The following is an 18,419-nucleotide window of genomic DNA, read 5'->3' as shown; positions in this document are numbered from 1 at the left end:
AGCTCCTACAGATTTGAAGCAATATTAGCTCCTTGTTACTGGCATCACTCATGGGTGTAGCGTTTGTTTCCTGTTAGAGGTTCTGAAACGTTCACTTTGTTTGGGGTGCCCCATTACTTCAGTATCTGAAGATTTTAACCCTGTGAAAATTTAGACTCCCTCAGAAAGTACTTCCTGACTCCTCTCATTACCTGCACGGTCACTTCTGGTTTCCTTGGGTTCAAGCTAATTGGTCTGAAGCAGTTTTGGATCCAGGAGGTCCCCAACTCTGTTAAAAACAAACTCCGGGCCTGTTCTTCCAGTTCCGCTCTTTGCCCTGGCTAACCCTGCTCCCCTCCACCCTAAACAGCAGCGTGTTAAAGCAGAAGAGAACCCTCCCCCATCCTTGACTTCTACCTACAGAATTTTTTTTTATTATCCCTACCACTGTTTACCTTCTTCATCCATTGCCTGGGCTGTTAAAGTGGCCTTCTAACTTACCCTCCTGCCTCAGACCTGTCCCCTTTGCAATGTCTCCACTTTGTAGCCAAAGGTTCCAGCTTAAAAAAAACAAAAAATAAATAAAAAGAAAGAAGAAAAAGGGGCATTCCAGCTTATATTAAGTAGTTGTTTCCCTTTGCCCACAGGACAGGGCCAGACTTCTTAGCATGACCTATACCTGGTCCTCCCCAACAAGACCCTGCCTTTTTTTTTTAAGTCCTCACCTGAGGATGTCTTTTTTGTTGATTTTTAGAGAGAGTAGAAGGGAGAGAGGATGGGGGAGAGAGAAACATTGATGTGAAAGAGACACATTACACTCTCCCCTGCCGGGGATCAAACCTGCAACCCAGGTGCGTGCCTTTGACCGCAACCCTTTGGTGCATTGGCCAGCACTCTAACCACTGAGCAACACATGCCAGCGCAAGACTCTGCCTTCTTCTGAGCTTCATCCCTTGCAAAGGAATACTTTTTTAGTATAAGTATGTCCCATGCAATATTTAGTCTAAGTATGCACCAAATACTGTATGGGACACACTAATTCTAAAAAATGAGTCATTGTTTATCTGAAATTTAAATTTAACTAGACATTCTGGCAACCCTAAATGTGTATTACGTTGTTTGGTAGCCTGGTCAAAAATACAGTAGTGTCTCTTTATGCATTTAAGTCTTGCCATATCTAAAAAAAATGTGCTGACTACAAAATGTTTGACATTTCTTTATGAAATCTTTCATGTCTGTTTATGAAAATGGAACTATACTAATAGGGTTTCGGTAACTGCATTTTTGCCTGAGGCAGTAGTTTTGAAAATCATGTTCTGTTTAGGAAAAACATGTTTGAGATTCAGGGGTAGTAATTGTTGCAGGCCTTTTCTGAGGAGAAGGAACCCATATTCAGGAAGCTGAACTCCAATTAAGTTTGGTTTTTCTTTTGTTTATGGAAATCTTAATAGCCTCAGTTATTAGTGTTTCTTTAAGATCTTTTCTGGAGAAGAAACTAAATTATCGTGCTTCAATTTTATCTCCAGCTTTGTGTCATTTTTCCCCTCTGTGTTATCTTTTGTCTTGTGAATGACGGCTATAATGTGATTTTAAACATTTTTTCTGTTCTGAATAGTGTTCAGCTTTGATGTTGATAAGCAAGTTTTTAAATCACTGACTATAGAAAGGTACTGCTTGTTCTCTTATGTAAGATTTTAATTATTCTGATAATATGAATAGATTTTACATTGAGACCTTCTAGTGGGGCTAGAATAAACAATTGTCAACATTTATGAGAAGGTTAAGACTCATAAATAAAGAGCTCCAATGGATCAAGAAAAAACAGCCAATTCACGAAGAAAAATACAAAGGCTATAAATTTAAAGAAAGAAGTGAACCTTACTGGTAAGGAGGAAGATGGACATTGAGACAAGATAGTGTTTTCATCTTTAAATTAGGTGTTCAGCTTGGGAACATGAGCAGGCTCAGATATTTCTGGTGGGATGTAAATTGGTGCAGCCTCTGAAAGTGTGATTTGGCTTTATCTCTTGAAATTTTAAAATGTAGATACTTCTTGACTCACTGATTCCATTTCTGGGTCTGAGTCTATTCTGCATAAATAATGCCACATGTGCCACAAGGCATGCACAGCAGTGTTAGTGAATCAGTGTTTGTAATAGCAAAAAATAAATGCACAAAACAAGAAACCTTCCCAACAAGATCAGTGTAGGAATGCTTATCACTTTAATCTAGCCTTACTATAAAATATTGTATGGTGGTTAAAAAGGGTGAGATTTTATGTATTAATAGGGAAAGATTGCCACAGCTTATTGTTTTGTTTGTTTGTTTTTAATATATCTTTATTGATTTCAGAGAGAGGAAAGGAGAGGGAGAGAGAGAAACATCAATGATGAGAGAGTCATTGATCAAGCTCACAACCTGGGCATGTGCCCTGACCAGGAATCGAACCCCGATCGCCTGGATCCTAGGTCGACGCTCAACCGCTGAGCCATGCCCGGCTGGGCGCCACAGCTTATTGTTAATTGGGAAAAAGATATTACAGGACAATATATATACCATTTTACTTAATAAAGCTGTGTGTGTGTGTGTGTGTGTGGGTAATGTATATGGTACTATACAAGTGTATGTATGTGTGTGCTATGTATAAGTATGGGGTGTGTATACATTAGTTTATATGTAAACTAATAAAAATATTCACCAAATTATTAACTCTCCTGAGGAGAGGTCAGTAACATTTTGGGGTAGGAGTGAAGGAAGTCTCTCACTTTTTATTCTATACATTTATGCATTTCAAGAAAAACATATCCATGTATTGCAAGTGTAATTTTAAAAAATTCTGAGCTGGATTTCAGAATTCACTTGGGGTAAGTAAAGGCCAAGTGGTACATTCTGAGCACTGTATCTTTAAAAAAGGTTCAGAGGAAATTAAGAAAAAGCCTTTGGAAGAGGGCCTTTCTTCTCAATGTTTGTTTATGCACATTTCCACACTGGACTTGGACTTGCGGCTGAACGAGCACTTCACGGCAGCCCCCTTTACCCAGTGTTAACAGACAACTTTTTTTCTCTTTTTCCTCAGATTCCTTTTTTCGAAGACATTTGTAAAGGCATTAAAGCTGGGGACACCTGTGAGAAGCTGGTGGGGTACTCTGCAGTGTACAGAGTCTGTTTTGGAATGGCCTGTTTCTTCTTTGTCTTCTGCCTCCTGACCTTCAACATCAGCAACAGCAAAAGCTGCAGAGCCTACATTCACAACGGGCAAGTCTTCGGTCTTCCTTTCCCTTGGCCTCAGTCAGAGCAGCAGTCTCGGACCCCTTCTAGTCATCAGACCCTCGAACTGCTCTCCCTGCCGTTGAAATTGCTGACACCGATTTTAGGGAAGGCGGGACTTAGTACTTGTCACCGCACAGTGGCCGAAGAACTGGAATCCTATTGGTAACACTGGTACCATAATGGGAAATGCAGTGAAGCTAAGAGTTAATTTCTCGTACCAAGACCTTTCCCCAGGTCATTTCCACCCTGCCACAGAATGGTGTTCTGCACAATCGGAGGCCACGCCGAGTCTGTCTAATTATGGAAAAAGGCAGTCTCCAGTCACTTAATTACTTCCCCTCGATTTGGAGAGAACAGTACCAATGGCAGAACCGTGGATTGACATGCTTACCTTCTAAGAGGCCTTTTGTCCTTCCTTGAATATCATTTAAATACATTTCCTCTTTTTCTTTCTTTCTAGCTTTTGGTTCTTCAAGCTTCTGCTGTTGGGGGCCATGTGCTCGGGAGCTTTCTTCATTCCAGACCAGGAGACCTTTCTGAATGGTACAAATGGGTTCCTGTTCATTTTGTGTTTACCCATTTTATAAAATTGTTCAGAAGCGTAGTCCAGGGTGCCTTTGATAGTTTGGATTACTGACTTTCTTGTGGCTTAAAAAAAAATCCCGACCTGCCCACACTTTCTGCACTCTCTGCTCCCTCCCCCCCTGCCCCTCCCCCATCCCTTCCCACTCCCTCCCTTCCCTGCAGGCTGTGGGAGGAGGACCTTCAGTTACTCTGCAGGCCCAAGAATTAAAATGATAATTTTAAGGTTATTGGCCTGAAGGGAAAATGAAGCACTTCAGATTTGTTTGAAAATCAGCTTAGACCGTCAGCTCCACGCTACCAGCCATGCTTGAAGAGGCCCTGGAGACCTCGTTCTCTCTGAGTTCAGCACGGACAGGCCAGGGCAGACCACAGGGCTTCTCAGCAGCTTTAAACCTGCCGCAGCTACCACGGGATAAGAGAGGCGTCCCCCAGCCTATTTCTAAACTTACCTTATGTGAAACCGCGTGGCATTGGGTTACGTTCCTTATTGACAGAAGATACCAAGATTTAATTTAATATGAAGCCTTTCCTCATAGCTGACACTGGGGCCCCTTCTTCACATGAGCTCGGGAGGAAGAAAGGTCTGAATTTCAGTGGTTCAAAACACTTGAACCCAAATGAGTTCACTTTCCTAATTAAGGTAGTGATGTTCAGGGGTGACCCGCGACAGACGACCACCAGAGTTTGTGTTTGATTTTGGAGCCTTTGTTAGCTGGCCAGTGGCTATAGTTGCGGTGTCTCACCCATGTAAGAGCCGAACTGCAGCCCCGACCCTCAGTTCTTCCCTCATTTTATACTCAGGAACTACAAAGGCAACTACGGTAAAGGGGTTTCCAAGAATTTGTTAGGTTGTCAGCTTTTGTTACAGGAAACAAGAGGGGGAACCTTTAACAACATAAAAGGGACGATTTAAACAGTGTCTTACAGTGAGTAATGGGGCTGTGCTTGGCCAGAGTGTGACTAGGAACTCAGGGTGGGGCGGTAATTATTGGGCTAGCTTGTTGGGCCTTGTCCTATACAATAGGGATCTTTTTCTACCTTTACTCTTAGTTCCTTAGGTATATTCTTCTGGCCATGGTGGCCAGAACAGTGAAAGTATTCACACTGTCACTGTGTCAGTCCATAAGGAACAACCGTAGGCCCTCAAATAGTCACGTATGAAGGTAAAAAGTTTTTCAAGATCACACTAAAATTATGTACCCCTTAAGGAAGTTAGATCCAAGTCCTCCCTTTACCTAAAATGCTATTAACTGGTTTTCTCTTTCCCACAGACGTACTTTTATGTGTTAGAATAATATCTTCAGACCAGGAAAGGACCTAGTAGTCCTCTAGTCCAGCTCAGTCATTTTTATAGACAAGCTGTAACCCAGGGATGTGACATGGCTCATCCAGTGTTAGGCTTCTTTGCGACAGAGCCAGAAGTAAAATCTGAGTCCTTGGCCCCCAAGTCTGAACCTCATTTCCTCACTAGACACTGGTGGCTCCCTGTCTAATGAAATTAGAACCCTTGATTTTTCTGGCAAGGTGTGTTTTCACTTTTAGGTTGTGGGCCGTGTTGACTTTATGGCAGTTGTAGCATGGAGCTTAAGGATGCTCCAGAGGTGGACTGTCTGTGTTCACATCCCAGCTACTCTCTTTACTGGCTAAGGGACCTTGTCAGCTTAGGTAGACTCAGTTTTTCTCATCTATAAAGTGGTCTAATAATAGTACGATTGTGTAGGGATTGAATGTGCTGCAGGTACAGTGAGCATGCAGTGACAATGGACTGTAGTCATTACTCTCTTTTGAATGAACACTCGGAACGATCGTGTCATCTCCTTTTGGGTGGTCTTGTTTTGCAGCCTGGCGCTACGTGGGAGCCATCGGAGCCTTCTTCTTTATAGGCATCCAGCTCATCCTGCTTGTGGAGTTTGCACATAAATGGAACAAGAACTGGTATGTGCCTTATAGAAAGCTGCCGAGTGAATCACGCATTGACTCAGAGACTGCCCACAGTTCAGCACTGACAAAGGCTCTCAGTTGTCCTGGCAGGGGTCAGCAGCCCGCCTCCACAAGAACAGTTCTTGGGGGCATTCTCCTCCCTCTTGCCTTTGCCCCTCTTCATTTCCTTCTCCCCCATACTGTTTTTCCACCCTTTCTACCTTCCCTTCTCCCACTTCATTTCTTTTCCCCTTTTGGCTCTCTTTTTCCCTTCGCTCTCTCATTTGGGCTCTAAGTCAACCGATGGTGTCACTTGGCCACCTCAACCCCATTGGTAGCACCTTTTGGCCCCAGCTCTGTGGTTGTGTTGGTGGCTGAAAATTTGGGCAGGCTTTATCTTAGGCTTCCAACCTTAGGAGAGTAAAAAGAATACTTCGGAGCTGAAGGTTCCCTTTCTGCAGAGAAGATGCAATGGAATAGTTCTCTCCTTTAAAAAATGTTTGTTTGCTCTCTACTGTTCAAGAGTAGAAGGCCCCCTTCATGAGGAAGCTCTGTTGTGCTACCTTAGAAAGCCTTCCTGCATTTGAAAAACATAGACGCTGTCTAAGTGCCTTGGAAGTGGAGTTCGTTTCCCAGGATAACTGGAAAATGCCAAACTATTAATAGCTAGTCTTTATTCTGGTGAGCTACATCGAGAAAATGACAGCCAGGCGAGTCCAGCCTCTTGAGTCCTAAGGCCAACTTAACTCTCTTTGTGACTCTAGACAAAGCATTGTGTTCTCTCTCTTATAAAATACGAATGACTATTCTGCCTTTTGTGCACAATAAGGCTTTTGTTATTTTGTAGATTTTATAGGCATCAGGTTGTTTTATACTTTTTTTTTTTGGTGGAGGAAGGGGCAGTATTAGAAAGTTTTATATGAATGTGAATTTCATTTTTTATTTTGGACAAAAAATATACTGTCCAAATTCTCTCAAAATACTTTCGTTCTGATTATATTTCTTAGCTTGGTAATAGTCATTGCTGTTTTATTTTGGTATTGTTTTTTAAAGATCAAATCACGAGATGAATGATTGAAAAGGTAGTGTTAATTATTTTTTAATTATTATTTTTTAAAGCATGGATATATTTTTAAAATTTTTTATTTATTGATTTTAGAGAGGGGAAAAGAGAGAGAGAGAGGCATCAATTTGTTGCTCAACTTATTTATGCATTCATTGGTTGATTCTTGTATGTGCCCTGACCGGGGATTGAACCCTCAACTTTGGCATGTTGGGACAATGTTCTAACCAACTGAGCTACCTGGCTAGGGCCATCATTTTATTATTTGGTAAATAATAAAATGCTTATGGCCAATTTCCAAAATGTTTGAAGCACATCAAATAGCCACACAGGTAGCACTACAGGTATGTTTTGGTATTTTTTCAAGTCTTAATCTCGATGGTAAGACAGACAGATTTCTAGGTCTGTGAAGTGCTCAGATGTAAGTTCTTGCACGCAGTCCTGCTTTTTGTGATCCCTGAAACCTAGTTGTTTATGTCTGAGGTCTCTGCTCTATCTCATTTTGAGGCAGCAAAGTTTCCCTGAAGATACGTCAAATGGGTGACTACAATTTTATGTAACCCTGTTTTCTCAGTTGTTCACAATAAATGGGAAATGCATTTTAATTGATTATGTAACACTCTTTCCATGATAAGTCTTACTGTTTCACTCTGAATTTTTTATTAGACAAGATAAATATGTCAACCTAAATTTCTCCTAAAATGTTCACAAATATACTTCAGATAAGGAACTTCCTGGTAAATATTATCATCTTTGACCCTGAGCACCTGACTGCCCATTAAATAGCTTGTTCTCTTGAGAATCCGTGTGCTGCTTCGCTCTGATGTAATGTTTTGATTGATTCTGAAGCCATTTTCTGGGACTGATTATTGATGCCAGCTTTTAACGGGCACTTTGGAAGAGTTCAGTTGCTTTAAAAACTTTCCAGAAACCACTCAATAATAGTGGCTTAAGAGCTTTGCAACAATGATGTTGCTGTTGTCCCGGCTTTGAGGCCAATATCCCAACAAAACCCCTTTGTCAACATATTTATAGTTGGTTGGTTGGTTTGCTTAAAATTTAAATTAAGCTAGGAAGCTCACCAGTATTTTTATTTTTCTGTAAATTCTTCTAATTTAGAGTTTATGCTGTGTTTTTAAGCAGTCTCTTACTTACAAGGTTAGTCTAGAAAATATAATACATCACTCTTCAAGGAACAACCAAAGTACTTTTCCTTTCTTTCTTTTTGTAAAGATCTTGAGAAGGAGAAGACCCCAAAGGCAGTGGGAGAGAAAGGTCATGGGCCTGGAAACCAGGAGAGTGCAGATTTTAATGCCCCTCACTCTCTAGTTTGCTGTTTCACTTTAGGCAGATTTCTTGGCCTCTCTGACCTCAGTTTTCATACCTGCAAAATGATGTGTTTAGATGTTTTAGTGTGTGTGTTTTTTCTTTTGTTAAAAGATAAACTGAGGCATATTTTAAAAAATTTTAGAGTTTATTTGAGCAAAAAATTGATTTGAATTGGCTAATATCCAATCTAGCAGACTGAAAGGAGCTCCAAGGAGCTGTATAAAATGAACCTTTTATAGGCAGAAGGGCTCAGGAATAAGAAAGTTATACTAGGGGAAAAGTGGGCTGATTATTATAGGGTTACTCTCCTTTAGGGAATGGCAGGGATCTATCAGGCAGATTCCCTAATACTGCTAGTCAGGCAATTCCTGATTGGCTGATTTAAGATTCTTATTTCTGGGAGAGCCAAACTGTAATTAGGTTGTCTTGGTTTGGTGTCTTAGCATAAGACAGGCTCCATTTGGGGCCTGTTGTCTTGTTTTTAATACTTTCTAGCTTTAATTTTGTGACTAGAAGGGTCAATTCTGTATCAAAACTGAAATAAAGAATAGATAGTATATCCAGGTATTTATAACGAAGGTCCATTTTTAGATTTTTCCGTTTATGTTGTTTTGGGGTTTGGTTTACTGACCCAACCCTCACCCCCAGCCTGAGCCCAGCTCACTCACCCAGCTGTGCCTGCGTGCTGCTGTGTCCAAGCGCTCTGCTCTGTCGCCTGGTCCTTTTGTAGTCTCCATTCAGGTGCTTCTCAGTTAGCATTTATTCACAACGGAGTATGACTGTGTGGCAGGCGTCAAGACTATAAAGATAAGTCATGGCACGTATTAGAGGTGTGTGTGGAAACAAGATGTCATCAGGGGGACCAACTGAATCTGGAGCAGCAGGAATGGTGGTCACCCTGCCAACGTTGCTGCATAAAATTATTTTTTAGCAGTGGACAGGCCTTGCACAAAGTGCCTATGATTTGCAGGCCCTCTGCAGTAGAACAGCAATGAACACAACTGTGTCCATGTCCTGCTCTGTGGTGCTTACATTCTTTGGGACAAGATGGGGCGGGGGAGATAATCCAGCAAATAAGTAATAGGTTCAACTGTGCAAAGTGCTCTGGAGAAAAAGAAAGCCGGGTGTGGGAGCCGGGGAGGGCAGGGCCGGGGAAGGCTGCATGGTAAGGTGTGAGGGAAATGAAGGACGCGGGGGAGAGCCTGCGGCGGGACTGATGGGCCCTTGCTGTGCTTGTTTAAGGAGTAAAGTAGTGCCCACTGCCCTGGCTCCAGTGGTGAGGGAAGAGTGCAAGAGATGAAATCAGAGATGGCACTGGGCCCGATCATGTAGGACTTCTGGGGCCATCATATAAAATAGAAGGGCACAGCCCTGGCCAGTGTGGGTCAGTTGGTTGGAATTTCGTCCCATCCATCAAGAGAATTGAAGGTACCACATTCCTAGGTTGCAGGTTCAATCCCTGGTCGGGCACGTGTGGGAGGCAACCGATCAATGTTTCTCTCTTACACCAATGTTTCTTTCTTTCTCTCCCTTCCCCTCTCTCTCTCTCAAATCAATAAAAACATACCTTCTGCTCAGGACTGGGGGAAAAAAAAAGAAAGAACTAGGACACTCGAGGGACATAATCTCAATTTAAACGTAATCTTCAGTCGAGAAAAGATTAGAGAGAGTTGGAGGTGCAAGTAAGGAGGCCAGTGGGAGATAATCCAGGTAGCTTGGAGCCAGATGTCAGCAGCAGTCAGCTTCTGTTAGATTCTGAAGTTGAAACTGGTAGAATTTGCTGCTGGTGGTGGCATGGCCGTGGATGAGGGGAGAGCAGCCGGGAGAGAAACCACAGTGAAGAGCCACGGCAGCTCTTTCTTTTATTCCTCCCACCCCTGCCCCTCCGAGGGGAAGAATGGAATTGTCATTTTCTGAGGTTGGCAAGATCAAAGAAGAGCAGGTTTAGGGGGTGGAGGTTTGAAAACTGCGAAGTCACTCTGGACCTGTTAGGTTGGATGTCTGATTGGACCTCCAATTGTGGACACAGCACAGTTGGTTATTACGAGTCTGAAGTTGAGAGGAGAGGTTGGGGTTGAAGATTTAACTGGAAATAGAAGCATAAGTTAACTGTAAGAAAGTCCTTCATATGTTAATAACACAATCCAGAAGGCTAGTGAAGAAACCCTCGGACCCCCACCGGCACACTGGCAGCAATGTTTACCTTCTTCTCCATAACTCATCCTCTGTCTCTATCATTGGTTACTATTTGGCTCTTAAGGTTTTTTGTTCTGTTCTGTTTTCGTTTGTTTTTTCCTTTCTCGGAGTCTCATTTTTCTCTTCATTTCCTTTGCGTGCCTTTTATGTTAGCATCATTTTGTGGCCATGGGAGTGCCTGGCTCCCTTTCAGGAATATAACGGTCATTGTCATTTTGGCCCTCCCCTCCCTGTTTCCTTTGTCTCTGGCTGCAGTGTGTCTCATCATTAAAACATTTTAGCTGGGTGGCTTGAACAGTTTCCAGTTTTGCAGGAACAATAAGCAAGTGGCTTTCTCTGAAAGTTTGTGAGATTGTGGTCACAAGAGGCAGCGGAATCAGAAGGCAGACGGCAGTGATTCAAGCCATCCCGTGGGTTTGGCCTCTTCATTCAGCGTTGACAAGCGCTCCTCTCTTTGTCCTGAACAATTCCTATAGCTCGTTAAACCAGCACTTATGTCCCCCATCCCTTTATTAATAGTTATAAACTAGAAAGCACGTTAGCCTCTTTTAGATTCTTCACTGTAAATCCCCTTAAATGTTTATCTTTTCCTGGCTGACTTTACTCTCCACTTTTGTTTAATGTCATATTTTCCCTCAACCACACCTGGCATTGCTCTGGGGAAGCAGAGCTATTAGAGTCTCCCTTTCAGTGCCGGGATGAGAGAGCTGAGGTCAGCCCGCCTTTCTCGGAGTGGGGTTAATTTGCCCCCCTCCCTCCAGACAAGAGGGGCTTGGGCAGGAGCGCTGGCAGCCCGGGACCAAGAACTGTGGCGCCTCCAGTCTCTGGGTTTATCGTGACAACAGGAAGTGAGCTCCAGCAAAGGGCCACTTTTTAATACTGCCAAAACCTGTCCCAGGGTGGTTCACATTCAGAAAGTCTGTGGATATTCGTTATAGTTGATGGATACACTTGAGTCAGAAAACAGAATTCTTTCAAGATTTAGAAAAAATCCTAAGCTTGAACCAGTAAGTTTTTGCATATTTACCTGTACCTTCTCGCCTTGATGGAGCACAGCCGTTGGTAGAATGGTAGGTCTTCTGGACAACTGGGTTTACGATAGGCCCGGGGCTTGCCAGCATTAGTTCATGCGCGAGGGATGGTAAATGTCAGAACCAGTCACGGCCTTTACTGACCTGTCTCCTCTCCCTTCCCTCTTGTCCTCCTCCTGGGAAAACAGGACTGCGGGCACAGCTCACAACAAGCTGTGGTATGCCTCTCTGGCCCTGGTGACCCTCATCATGTACTCCGTTGCCGCTGGGGGCTTGATTCTGATGGCAGTGTTTTATACACAGAAAGACGGCTGCATGGAAAACAAAATTCTCCTGGGAGTAAACGGAGGCCTGTGTCTGCTTATTTCATTGGTAGCCATCTCGCCCTGTGTCCAGAATCGTAAGCACGGTTTTTTCCATCCTTCCTTACTTATAGTGTCTTTGAGCAAACCCAGTTTTAAAAAAAAATTACGGTCATTTCTTAATTTACCGCGCGTGGATCAGCAATAGGAAAGGTGGGACGCCAGTCTCCTCTTCATGCCCCACACTTGGGCTGAACATCACCGTCAAGCGTGCCTCCTGTCAAGAAAGATCTGAACATAATGAAGTCAATAAAGTGAGGTCGATTTGACCATTGTTAAATAATGTACCGCAAGGAGCCTTCCCATGGCAATGCCCTTAGTGTATATTGAGCGCCTCCCTGTATTCTCTGTGTAAAACTTGAATGAGAAGGCTCCGGAAGGAGCTGTTGCTGGGCTCATCTTTCACTCAAGGCCTGTGGACCAGAAATCAGCGGCAGTGCGGTTAGGGAGCCAGGGAGCAGGAAATCCGATCTCCGCTCAGCTAGCAGCTGGCCTCATGAGCTACCTTCCTCAGACACAAGTCCTTCCTCTGCAGGGCCTACAGAGACCTGTGAGCCTGACCTTGCTCATGGTTGTTTCAAAGCCAAAAGGAAGAGACATGGGATTTGAAAGTGCATTATACATTTTAAGCATGAATTGTCTTTTGTAAATGATTTCTTGTATCTTAAGCCAGTAGTTAGAACTGTCCCTGGTTTCATGCTTCTTGTAGGTATCTTATTCTACAGGTGATAAAAAAATCACATGACGTTCAGGTTTCTAGACAGGAAAAAGAAAATATGGTCAATATATATATAGCCCTTGAACCCTTTCTCAAGTGCAGATTCAAAAAGGAGCTGGTGTTGAATAATTTAAAAGCTTTTCTGTACTAAAAATTTCAAGTCCATTATTGACATTGAGTGTATTGTTCTTCCAGTCTCTTGACTGGGTCAGTTAAGAATTTCCTAAAACATTATTGGTATTCAGAGTTAAATATCCTTTGGGGTAAGTCCTACCTTTTGAAATAGTTACACTATTTTGAAATATTTAGTTTAATGCCTTTTGATGTTAAGATGAATCTTACTCCTGGGCCAACAGAGTGACATTAATAAAGGGTCTCATTTCTATACCTTTATTGATCATGGTAATTTAATAAACAGAATTCTGGAAACAAATGTAACCAGAGAGAAGACTGGGTAAAACTAAGTCCTTTCATGCCAGCAGGTGGTTGAAAATTGCACCAAAAAAATAAAATCACTTTTGTTATATCCTGGTTACTTACAATGATCTAAATACTGAGTTTAATTTAAATGCTGTAACATTAGAGCCCTTCTCCCAATGCATGCTGAGCCCCATAGCCTTCCTCTTTGTCCTGGGCCCGCTCTGATATTCCGAGAGGATTTTTTTGTCTCTTGACGGATATGAGCTTTTCCCCCACTGTCATGGACTGTAAGTGTCTGCTGTCCTTGTAGAATCAGGAGGCCGTGGCCTATGAAATCTATCCTTTGGCTGGCTAAGCCATGTGATCTCACAAATAATGGTGGTAAGTGTTCTTCTGAGATCTTGTGATTTAAGAACTAATGTTATGAACCTCAGAGGGATCAGGCAGTATGTTTAAGTATAGCTGTAGCTATTATCAAAATAAGGTGTTAGTAGAGAACTTGGCAGAACTTGGCATCTCTAGAAGAGCAGTTAGGCTCAGCGTCTAACTCCCTCCCCCCAAAATCTTTTTAGTGTTATCTGACAAACACATTATGTCACTCTTCTTTCCTTTAAAGGCGGGGGTCCAAGTTTGAGAAATATCATTTGGGGGGGTAGGGAAACTTTTTATTTTTTTAAGCACGTGCTTTATTATTGTTGAAATTTAAAACACTGTCTTAAAAATCTCTCTCGTCATTTTCCAGGGCAGCCACACTCCGGGTTACTGCAGTCGGGTCTCATCAGCTGCTATGTCACATATCTCACTTTCTCAGCTCTGTCCAGCAAGCCTGTGGAAGTAGGTAAGCTGGCCTTGTTAGGGAGTGTGTGTTTGTGGTCTGAATATTTTTATTTGTGGAGGAAGCAATGTGTCTCTCTGAGCTATCATTTAACTATCAGGAATGCAGTAACTCAAGCCGAGCCTGTGTCTCTTCAGGAGTGGTGGTGAAAGTTGAGTTGCAGGTGGAGGTGCTAGGAGTTGAACCCCGGGTCTCATACATGCCGGGCATGTGCTCTTCCACTGAGCTACACCTCCTCGCTTCAAATAAATCAAAATAGAGACATGATTTAGACTTTTTCATTAAATAAAGTCTTTAAGGTGGGATATGGAAATGAAAATTCCTTTTTTCTTTCTGCTGTGTAGGAAAGACATGAATGAACAAAGGTGGGCTGTTGAGTTTGCTCTTAGGCCTAAACTGCATTTTCCCATTCTGTTTTCAAGAAACATTTTTATTTTGCTTTGTTTATTTTGTTTTTTTTAGTTGGATGTTAATTTACTTTTCTTCAGGTAGTAATTTCTCTGACTGAAACAGAGAGAGTGGAAAGAACATGGGACTGGGAAGCAAGAGACAGGAAGAGATTCCAGCCCAGCTGCACCCTTTGCTGGCTACGTGACCTTGAATCGCTAATCTTAAATGACATTTATTTATAGAGACAACAGAACAGGCATGAGCTTACTTACCTTTCTCTGCCTAGATGCTTTGCCTTTAAAATAAGAATTTTAATTATTAGTTTAACAAGTTAATCAAGTAAGATTACTACTTTATAAGGTGGTTTTTAAGAATTCACAGTTCCTTGCACATAGCAGGTGCTGTATAAGGGTGAGCTACTATTATTGCAATGATTATTTGAGAACTATAAAAGCACTCTATTTTATTATAAGGTGTTATTATATGAGCCCCCTGAACCTTGCCAGTAAAAGACCAGATTTTCTTATTTGATTTCCAAACTCGTTATAATTTATCTTGATCACTTTTGTGATATATAAAAGAACAGAAAATTGAAGTTTTCTTTTTTTTTTTTTTTTTTTAATTTAGGAAGCAAAGGTAAAGATAATTGGAAAGCTTTAACATATGCACATACTATGTATGGGTCTTGTTTTTATACTATTTATAGTACAAAGTGATATAATTGTAGGCTTTATATAAAGTACATCTTGGATATAATTTTTCTTTTTAAAAAAGCTGTGCCTTAACCCTAGCCTCTTTAAGACTTTATAACTATATATTAATCTCTGGTTTTAACTTAATGGGGGTTTGGTTAACAGTAGTTTTTAATGGCAGGTATCATTTAAAAACAAAAACAAAAACTTGTATTTTTAATTTTAGGTGGTATTACTTAAATAGCAAAATTCATTTTTGGCCAGTTTTTTAAAAAACATTTTTCTTTGGCCTAAGAATAAAGATTCCTTTAACCACAGCTCACACAGTTATGTTTACTGTTTCAAGTGCAAGTACCAGTAATAATTTTAATCCAACTTCAAACACTTAGAATGCTCATGTTTGTAAAACGGTGTCTGTCCCTCATGTCCCTTATTTTTGGGCAGAGTTGGCAATCAGACCTAGCTTGGGTGTTCAAAATTGAAGACTCTGTGAGACAAAAAATAAACTACCACTGATGGTAATACTACAAAAGTCTTTGTTATCTAAAACCTCTCAAAATATTTTAAAAGTCCAGACTACTCAGGTGGTTCCCAGGTTACAGCCTGAAAGATGTCACAGCCACCTTGTTACCAGCAGTACAGCGACTTCTGCTCTCGGTGGAGGCTGTGGGCGGGTGGCGGTTATTCCGCTGGCCCGCGGGGGGGCGGTTGATAGGATGGACACTGCGCGCGGTTATCTGCACCCACCTCTGTGCCGCGGCTGCCGAATCAACTGAAAGACAGATCTAAGTTTACTTTTTACTATTTGACCAGTACTGAGAAAGAGTGAGATCTGCAGGGCCCTGAAGGGAAGAACCCTTTGGCATTGAGCTTGAGCCTGAGGGTCCGGTTGTCCGAGGGCGCTGAGGTGGGAGAGGGGCGCTTTGAAATGGCAACGGCCTAGCCTGGGTCAGGCGGGACTCCAGAGAAATTCCCAGGGCTAAGTCTCACTCCTCTCAGCTACCTGAGCTTTCCCACAACGAGCGAGCCTGAGTTACAACAGGCTTTTCTAATTCAACTGTGCTTCCTTTGTTTTTCTTTACAAGTCCTGGATGAACGTGGGAAGAACGTGACGATCTGTGTGCCTAACTTGGGCCAGGACCTGTACAGAGACGAAAACTTGGTTACTGGACTGGGCACCACGCTCTTGTTTGCGTGCATCTTATATTCATGGTAAGTTTTAGGATTACCTGACCATCTTCGCAGACTCAAAATGCACAAGAGAAGAATTTAAATAAGTTCCAGCAGCCTCCGAGCAGCAAAACAGATACCTTCTGAGGAAGGGGGAGAATAGAAATAGCAGGTGCTTGGACTTCAGTGTCTTGTATTTACATGGAGTAAATAAAATAAGTATGTGGGATGTTGCAACCCTTCAAAAGACGGTTGGATGTTACTTGCTAAAGCATTATTGAACACCAAGGGAATATAGACTGAGGAAGAGATGATATGTGCCAGGAGGTTCGGGGAGCTTTCTAATCCAAGGGAAATGCCATTCGTTATTCTGTGGATGCAAAGTACACAGCACTACATACATGGTCATTTGGTCCCTTGCCCAGGAAAGACAGGAAGCGTCCCTTTCTTTTAAGCTAAAACCCACGATGCTGTTACGGAGGCCAGACAGCTCTCCAAAAGTAGGTGTGATGCGTAAGCACAGTGCAAATTTCAGATGCTCATGGTAGGGCTTAGTCCAACTTCAGATGGCTAAAAGGTTGCCACAGGGAGAAAAGCAAAGGATAGGAATGGTTCCTTTCTTATTCTGGGTAGATACTTCACTGATAATTAAGTTTCCCTTTGACAGTAACCTTTTCATATTTAGGTTTTGTTTTGTTTTGTTTTTTAAATTTTATTTTTGTTTAAAATATTACAGATGTCCCTTTTCTCCCCAATGACCCGTCCCTTCCCCCTCCCTCATGTTTATGTTTTATTTTTGTGTTTTATGTTCTATCTGTTGTGTTTCAGTGTATAAAAATTTCAGCTTGTCCTAGGTACATTATAACCTCCCTTTGGCCGAAACAAAACAATGCTGATGGTGATCCCTTGTATAAATAAAACATCTTTCTGTACCTGCGTAAACGGAGGCAGGAAAAGACCACAGAAAGAGGCTGGCCACGCCAGTCTAGTAATGAACAGAATTTTATTAAGGGAAACTTATGTACGAGGCATGTCTTGGGTGGCCGTAAGACGGAATGGATCCCTGTGCCTCCTGGCAGGTGCCAGAGGATTATATAGGGTGACGCGGGGACGGTGCGTGGTGCTACCAGGTACGGAAATCACTTTACGTGCTTGACCAGGTCAGGACAACAACCTGTCCCAGGAGCCAGCTCAGAGCAGGAGTCAGGGAGGGCTGCTGATTTATGTCGGAATGAACATTAATTACAAGCAGACATTCCCTAGGGGGGTTTGCGGAAAGCAGCCTCTGTCCTGGCCGGGTCCAGCCTGCGGAGCACACGGCGGCTGTGGCACGGAGCAGCCTCTCCCGCACGTGGTGACCATCGTCTGGCCTTGGATTTTTATTGATTTCATGATTGTTCACTGAGCACTACTATATAAAAAGAAATAGGTAGGACTCGGGCCTGAGTCAGTGTTTTCAGGAAAGACCATAAAGGCACCCACGTTTTGAATCCTGAGTCTCAGCTCTTCCTGTTTTGAACAAGCTTTTCCTTCCTGAGTCTGTTGCTGTTGGGCTTCAGGGGAACATGGCAGCCACATAGCTAATTTCGTTGGTCACTCAGTTTTTTTCTGAACTGGCATATAAAAAATATTGGTAAGTCAAGTGAGGATCAAGTAGGTTACTAAACTGTGAATGTGTAGAGTATTCCATTTTTCAAATAAAATATAGTTGTGTGTACATATATAGAAAACATCCTGGAAGGAAATAAACCAAACTTATAATTGTGGTGTCTTATTTTTTTAATTATTATTATCAGAAACAAGCTGTAAAGATATTTGAAAGAGTAAAGTCGTATGTTTTTGTGGGTTGCTAGATGCCTAAAAAACATATTTGCCCCTCAGATCAAACAGGGCTTGGATATGCTTTAAACCTACCGATGGAAAGATGGCAAAAATTCTGCTAGTGTGCTGATGGCACTATTTTGCAGCCCGGAATTTTTACCCAATCAGATTTTCACTGCCACCCTGAGTGAGTGATGATAAATAAAACGTCCCTTCTTCCGAACCTCAGAGGCACCGTAGTGGAGGTTGATATGGCCTAGTCTGATCGTCCCCAAAAGATAACAGTTTTCAAAGCTGACAGCTGCTACTTAAAGTCTGTCTAAATGCCAATAGGAAATGTTATCAAACGCTAGTAATTAAACTGCAGAATCACAGTGCTGGATGGAAGAGAAGGTGGAAAACAGCAGCCACACACCAGGTGGACAAGCAGAGTAACCTGGTGGCGCCAGCACTGGGTGTTTGTGTAACACACTCTGTGTGAAGCTCCACAGTGGGGTTGAGGGGGTGGGGGGTGGGGGGTGTTGGGTGATCGATGTTTATTTCAATTATCCGCTGCAGCTCTCGGAGGAGTCAGCTCACTGGGAAATGAGTTCAGGCCTAGTAGAACCTTGAATAAAGGGAATTCTGCTCGGGGTAGG

The 18,419-nt window shown here is 42.4% G+C and overlaps 1 protein-coding gene across 1 annotated transcript in view; it reads left to right on the top strand.

Moving 5' to 3' along the window:
- Nucleotides 1–18,419, top strand: part of SERINC5 (serine incorporator 5) — an 86,387-nt gene that overhangs the window by 57,660 nt on the left and 10,308 nt on the right. The window contains exons 3-8 of the mRNA XM_087815434.1: nucleotides 3,056–3,234; nucleotides 3,710–3,792; nucleotides 5,676–5,769; nucleotides 11,562–11,773; nucleotides 13,616–13,711; nucleotides 15,876–16,002. Coding sequence (XP_087671560.1) covers nucleotides 3,056–3,234; nucleotides 3,710–3,792; nucleotides 5,676–5,769; nucleotides 11,562–11,773; nucleotides 13,616–13,711; nucleotides 15,876–16,002 — 791 coding nt within the window. The remainder of the gene's footprint in view (nucleotides 1–3,055; nucleotides 3,235–3,709; nucleotides 3,793–5,675; nucleotides 5,770–11,561; nucleotides 11,774–13,615; nucleotides 13,712–15,875; nucleotides 16,003–18,419) is intronic.

The sequence above is a fragment of the Miniopterus natalensis genome, chromosome 3 (assembly GCF_054644295.1).
Source record: "Miniopterus natalensis isolate mMinNat1 chromosome 3, mMinNat1.hap1, whole genome shotgun sequence".
NCBI lineage: Eukaryota > Metazoa > Chordata > Mammalia > Chiroptera > Miniopteridae > Miniopterus > Miniopterus natalensis.
Note: the sequence above shows the minus strand (reverse complement) of the source record. Positions and strands in the feature narration are given on the sequence as shown.